The sequence below is a fragment of the Hipposideros armiger genome, unplaced genomic scaffold (genome assembly GCF_001890085.2).
Source record: "Hipposideros armiger isolate ML-2016 unplaced genomic scaffold, ASM189008v1 scaffold_218, whole genome shotgun sequence".
NCBI lineage: Eukaryota > Metazoa > Chordata > Mammalia > Chiroptera > Hipposideridae > Hipposideros > Hipposideros armiger.
Window position 1 is genome coordinate 140,667 of NW_017731568.1, and position 7,038 is coordinate 147,704.

The window sequence follows — 7,038 nt, forward strand, 5'->3', positions numbered from 1 at the left end:
GTCGCCGGCATCGGCGTCGGCTGCAGCCCCTGCTGCAGTGGGCTGCCGTGAGCTACTGTGAGTGGCTGGCAGCCAGTGTGAGCAGCCGGCAGCTTGCATGAGCTGCTATGAGCCTCTGTGAGCGGCTGTCCAATGGCCAGAGAGCGACTACCTCACCTGGGAAAAGTGCAATGATAATACCAACATGGACCAGTGAAGCAACGTCCTCCACAACTAGACTGAAGAACAGGAGGACAGCAACTTGTCTGTTCCCCTTCCCTGACTCCCCAACACTGTTCCCATCCCCCAATGCCCCAATAAAATCTTGAAAATAAAAAGTATATGGGATTTTGAACATTTAATACGTAAAAGGATATAAAATATATCAGTTATTTTTTTATATTGATTATATGTTGAAATGATGTGCCTTGGACATACTGAGTTAGATAAAATATAATAAAATTTCTTTGTTTTGCTTTTTAAAATGTATCTGCTAATAAGTTTGAAGGATACCTTATGTTTTCTGTGATTCTAGAAAATTAAATTGAACTTACTGTATTCTTTTGTTAATTATTTTTACTATCATAGGTGTTAGAACTGATATGTACTCGGGAGTCAGGAGCAGTCTTCGAGGCTGGTGGTTTGAATTGTGTGCTTACCTTCATTCGTGACAGTGGACATCTGGTTCATAAAGATACCTTACACTCTGCCATGGCTGTGGTTTCAAGACTCTGTGGCAAAATGGAACCTCAAGATTCTTCTTTAGAAATTTGTGTAGAATCTCTGTCTAGTTTATTAAAACATGAAGATCATCAGGTAAATAAATCACTGTTGTACTTTCATTTCAAAAGGGATTTTATAGTATTCTTATTTATAACTGATACACTTCAAATTGGACTTTTCACTTGATGAAGTAGAGGTAATTCCATCTTTCTCTCATTTTATATCTCTATATGGTAATCTTTTTGTTTTGGCAATGAAACATTTTAAATTGTAAAAGTGATAATATGTTTATTCTTAAAATTTAAATGTTTGGAAATATATAATTTTTAAAGTTGCTCTTATGCTCAGTGGAATTTGTTGACTCAGCACAATTTTGTTGAATTAAAAAGATAGCTCTCACTGAACTGAAAACACAGTATTTAAAATCTTACATGTGTAAACTTGTGTTGAATTAGCATACTTGAGAAAATGAAACTTGACTTTGAATGCTTTTTTAGCATTCAAATATTATTTTCAGTTGATACTCAGATTATTTTGGCAAAGTTGTACATAATAATGGTTAATATTTATTGAGGTTTTACTGTCCATCTAGGTCCTTTACATATGTCATACCATTAAAGCTCAGACAGTGAATTATAATTACTGTTATTCCCATTTTATAGATAAGGGAACTGAGGCCTTGAGCAGTTAAGTAACATCCTCAAGTCAGCAGAATGTGGAGCCAGGATTCAAATCTAGACAGAATGTATGCCTTATTTCTTTGCTACAGCTGCCTGTCTTATAGTGTTAGTATTGAAATAAGCAGCACTAGCCCTTTTTATTTAGGTAAAGTTTGTCCATATGCATATTTTTACATCATTAGGTTTCGGATGGAGCTCTGCGATGTTTTGCGTCATTAGCTGACCGATTTACCCGCCGTGGTGTTGACCCAGCTCCATTAGCCAAGCATGGATTAACCGAGGAGCTCTTATCTCGAATGGCTGCTGCTGGTGGTGCTGTATCAGGGCCGGCGTCAGCTTGCAAACCAGGTCGCAGCACCACAGGAGCGCCTTCCACAGCTGCAGATTCTAAATTGAGTAACCAGGTGTCAACAATTGTCAGTCTGCTCTCAACACTTTGTAGAGGCTCTCCGGTAGTCACACATGTAAGAGTGCTTTTCAGTCTTTGATTTTTAATCTTTCAGGATAAGTGTTTTGTAATATAACGCAAATATATTAAACACTTTTCTCCCATTCTCTTTCTAGGATCTCCTGAGGTCAGAGCTTCCAGATTCAATTGAAAGTGCATTGCAGGGTGATGAGAGATGTGTGCTTGATACCATGCGTTTGGTTGACCTTCTCTTGGTGCTGTTATTTGAAGGACGAAAGGCTTTGCCAAAGTCTAGTGCTGGATCTACAGGGAGAATCCCAGGACTCCGGAGATTGGACAGTTCTGGAGAGCGCTCACATCGGCAGCTTATAGACTGTATTCGAAGTAAAGATACCGATGCTCTTATAGATGCAATTGACACAGGAGGTCGGAAAATATTTTTTGAAATATAAAAAGAAAACTAAGATAAGGAATTATGTAGGCAGTTTCTAGTTTCTAGATTTTAGACAGTATTTTTAGCACTTGTGTCAGATAACAGAATGGCTAGTGTCTTCCATATTCTCCCTTCTCCCCATGTATATAATTATCAGCCTGGTTCATGGTAAGATCTGAGTAAATGCTTGTTGAATGAGTAAATGAAATTTACCTGTTTTATCGTCAGAAGGAGATTGTGCCAATTCTAAGATGAACTGCAGATTGATTATAGGGCTATTTTCTCAAGATTAATGAAACTGATACTGGTGAATTATTGTAATATATAGTAAATTTTTTAGACAGTTTCATGAGGTGATGAGCAAATATAACGTGTGAAAGATGCTTCTGGGCCATTAGACTTGTCTTTGTGTTCTTTTGATTATAGATGTGGATTAGTTTCTTTTCCACATTTATGACACGAGACAGCTAGTACCCTTGAGTTGTGTTCTTTTATATTTAGCTTTTTCTTTCTTATTTTATGATTATTTTTAAGGCTTAAAGTCTTGTGAATCCTCAATGGTTTAAAATTTTAGAATACTTCTTTATTTAGAATACTGTTTCATAGCAGAATTTACATTTGCTGATTATTTACTTTATAGTTGACCTAAATGTTTAAAATTGGCTCTGTATTTAGTGACTATTAATAATAATCTTTAAATGGTCCCCTCTTTAGAAAAGTTCAGTATTATTTTGTTGGCTTTTAAAAAATTTATTTTTCTTCCTTCAAACTTCCAGCCTTTGAAGTAAATTTTATGGATGATGTGGGTCAGACTCTATTAAACTGGGCCTCTGCTTTTGGAACTCAGGAAATGGTAAGCTAATAAATAAAAGCTAATGTTTTAAAATCAAATATAGAAATATTAATGCAGCAACTTCATGATTCTTCATCGTTTTATAGGTAGAATTTCTTTGTGAAAGAGGTGCTGATGTTAATAGAGGTCAGAGGTCATCATCATTACATTATGCTGCATGTTTTGGAAGACCTCAAGTAGCAAAGGTAAAATCCAGGTTTTTAAATTATTATGTTAGTATTTGACATTTACATGGCTCCAATATCAGAATTATAGAAAAACTTTTATTCTATTATGTTTCCATGCCATCTTCATTCACTCCATTTCCCCTTTGCCCACTATAGGTAATCATTTTTTATTGTTTTTTGTTGTTGTTTATCTTTTCAGAGTTTTTTAATACAGATACAAGCAAAAGTAAATATGTATGCTTATTACCTCCTTTTGTTATACAAAATGTAACATTAAATACGCTGATCTATACTTTGCTTTTTTCATTTAATAATATAGATGGAAGACCTTTTATATATTTGGAGAGCTTTTCTACATCTGCATACTTATCCTGTGTGGATGTACTGCAGGTTTATCCAACCAGCCATCTATTACTAAATACTTGGTTGTTTCCAATTTCATTGCTGGCAGTGAATAAACTGTATAGGCATACCTCAGAGATATTGTGGATTTGGTTCCAGACCACTGTAATAAAGCACGAGTATTGTAAAGCATGAGTGTCCCAATAAAGCAAGTCATAATCTTTTTGCTGGTGGAGGGTCTTGCCTTCAATTTGTAAAAAACGCAGTATCGGTGCAGTGCAGTGACGCAGAGTGCAATAAAACGAGTTATGCCTGCACTATTTCTGTTGTTTCTATTTAATAATAAACCAAATACGTGTATTCTGTTTGCAGACATACCATAGTATCTTTGACTCTTAGTTTATCAAAGGACTTTGGGGAGTTCTTGCCATTAGGAGAGATTGAGGTTAACAGGTCAAATGATAAGGGTTGAACCAAATATATCATCTAGGTCTCTAGATTTCTATAGTGAAGTAATTTGGCATAGTGCAATGTTAGTTGGCTGTAAAGTCAGGCACACCTGGATTCAAGTTTTAGCTCTACAACAAAACGTGGCCTTGGGCAAGTTTCTTAAATTTGACTTGCAGTTTTATCAGTAAAATGTATGTATATTCCTAGCATGATTATTGTGATAATTAGGAAAAAATCCATGAAAAGCACTTAATGAAGTAGATGGCACATTGTAGATGTTCAAATGGTAGTTGCTGTTATTGTCATTTTTACACTAAGAAAATTTTTAGTAATAACTTAGTTTTCTAACCTGAGAAAAATAGTCTCTTAAAGTTCGAATACTGTCAGTTTGAATTAATTTTTAGAGAGAATAATGCTTCTGAGGGTGATAAAAATTTTGATTAAGTCATTTTCTTTTGGCCTATAGTATTTCACAGTTATGAGTGGCTGAGTGGGGGAGGAGCCAAATGCATTGTATCTAACCCTAAGCTATATTGATTATACATCAGCCCACAATGAGCTATAGCTGCCATTACTAACAATGATATAATAGGTAGTGACCGCTAGGCAATTCTTCTTTGCCAGCCAGTTCTTAAGCTTTTAACATATTTTATCATTTAATCTTTACAGGTTCTTATGTTTTTAATAGATTTTAAGATACACTTCTACATTCTCTCCCCCACAGACACGTACACATTTTAATTTCTCTTAAATAGGAAAATGTGTTATAATTGCTGTTGGACAGGTAGAAATTGCAGCATAATTATTACATGTCCATGCAACAAAAATTGTGAAATGGATTTTAGTAACTTAAATGACAAATCCTGTTTGACAGAGAATCACTCTCAGAAATGCTGTGTCACTAGTGCTCTTTATTGCACTGATAACAACATTGTGTGTAGAAACACAAATGTTAGTGACTTTGATTCAAAAAGTTATTAATTATGAAGAATTGTGTGTAGAATATGAAGAAGTCACAGAAATACTGTCCAAGTAATATATGAAGAAATATCTGTTTAAAAAAGTTCTTTCAATAAGTTAAAAAAATTAATTCCAAACAATAAAAAAGCATTGTTGCAAAATTTAATTGGCCTTGTTTTTTCTTCCTTAGTGGTACTTAATGATATGTTGAGTAATCTATGGCATTTTGGATTTGATGAAATACTGAATTATTGTGATTTAAACCCCAGCAGTTTGGAATTTTTAGGCTAGTATAACACTTCATACTTACTTGATGTGTCTATGTATGCACTTACTTGTCAGATATATTTATAACATCATAACGAAGTTCAAAAAACTGTAACTCTGAGGCTGATAGGAAAAACGTGAGATGTATTTTGTGTTCCAAAGAGCTTACAGTTTGCTGGGGAGAGAGTCTAATGTGTATTAAAAATTGGTGAACAGTATAAATTAGTATTTAAGACCAAAATTTTGTAGTTCATTCTAGAATTGATTTAATTTGGCTATTGGCAGTATGTAAGAAATAATGAATAAATAAATGGTGAAGATGATTACCATGTCACAAACTGAATGCTAGTAGCTCTGTTAAAGAAATTGGGAGGAGTAATTTGATAGAGAAGATGACAGGTTGTGGTGTGAACATAATTTGAGTTGTTAATAACCAAGTGAAATTAATCTAATTTTTTTCAAGTTATAAGTAGACTACTTTTATGGTGATCTATGTGAAAGCAGAGATTTGAATTGGTATCTGCTTAAGTAATTCTGTAAGTGTGCAACCTGAAGTATGGCTGCAATCTAAAGATTACAGAGCTGCATATTAAAGAAATTAAGTGTTAATTGTTATATCCAAATTATATACTTTTCTTTTTTAGACTCTGTTACGACATGGTGCAAACCCAGATCTGAGAGATGAAGATGGGAAAACTCCATTAGATAAAGCTCGGGAAAGGGGCCATAGTGAAGTAGTAGTTATTCTTCAGTCTCCAGGTAACTGGTAAAATCTTTCTTTTTAAGCCATCTGCTATTACTTTTCAGTTTCACTTCCATAAAAGTAGCTTCCTGTAGACATAGTAACATTGTATAAACAAACTATTCCTATGAAGTCAAATAATTATATATTTATACCCTTATATTTGGTAAACCTTTAGCAGTATACTGTTTTGTGTTCCTTGAGACTATGAGTGCATGATTTCAGAGAGACCAAATCAAAAGTTTAAGGGGTGTGGGAATGCCATAAACAATAGTTTGGTATTGTGTAGATGAAGTACTTTGACCAAATTTTTAGGTTTTCACAGAGTAGATAGATGCATAACTCCTGTGAAATAATTTTTGGAATCAAGTGGAATATCCAAAATTATGTCCTTAGGTTGTGATTAAGCTCACTGTAGGTACTAATGTTCTTTAATATTCTTACAAGCATCTTTGATAGATACAACATTCTAATTTCAGTTTAATTATAGCTTAACTGAGGATATTCTAGTTTAACAGGGATAATGATATTTTAGAGTTGGGTACATTTTAATATTTTTTTCATTGGAAGAAAAATTTTCCAAAAATTCATTTTACTGAACAATATTTATCTACAGGTGATTGGATGTGTCCAGTTAATAAAGGAGATGATAAGAAAAAGAAAGATACAAACAAAGATGAAGAAGAATGTAATGAGCCAAAAGGAGACCCGGAAATGGCACCCATATACTTGAAAAGGTTATTGCCAGTGTTTGCACAAACATTTCAGCAAACTATGCTGCCTTCAATAAGGTAGGGATAAGTAATATTTGTATTTACTAGTTGAATTATGCCAGTTGTATAGTTTTACTTATCTCCCCTTTCCAGGAAGATTTAAGGCAGCGGTTCTCAACCTTCCTAATGCTGCGACCCCTTAATACAGTTCCTCATGTTGTGGTGACTCCCAACCATAAAATTATTTTCGTTGCTACTTTATAACTGTAATTTTGCTACTGTTATGAATCGTAATATAAATATCTTTTTGTTTTCCGATG

General features: G+C 34.1%; 1 protein-coding gene across 1 annotated transcript in view; it reads left to right on the top strand.

The window, feature by feature from the left end:
• Positions 1 to 7,038, top strand: part of HECTD1 (HECT domain E3 ubiquitin protein ligase 1) — a 106,147-nt gene that overhangs the window by 33,235 nt on the left and 65,874 nt on the right. The window contains exons 4-10 of the mRNA XM_019654271.1: positions 568 to 795; positions 1,565 to 1,846; positions 1,947 to 2,217; positions 3,001 to 3,077; positions 3,164 to 3,262; positions 5,908 to 6,022; positions 6,622 to 6,796. Of these exons, the coding sequence (XP_019509816.1) occupies positions 568 to 795; positions 1,565 to 1,846; positions 1,947 to 2,217; positions 3,001 to 3,077; positions 3,164 to 3,262; positions 5,908 to 6,022; positions 6,622 to 6,796 (1,247 nt within the window). The remainder of the gene's footprint in view (positions 1 to 567; positions 796 to 1,564; positions 1,847 to 1,946; positions 2,218 to 3,000; positions 3,078 to 3,163; positions 3,263 to 5,907; positions 6,023 to 6,621; positions 6,797 to 7,038) is intronic.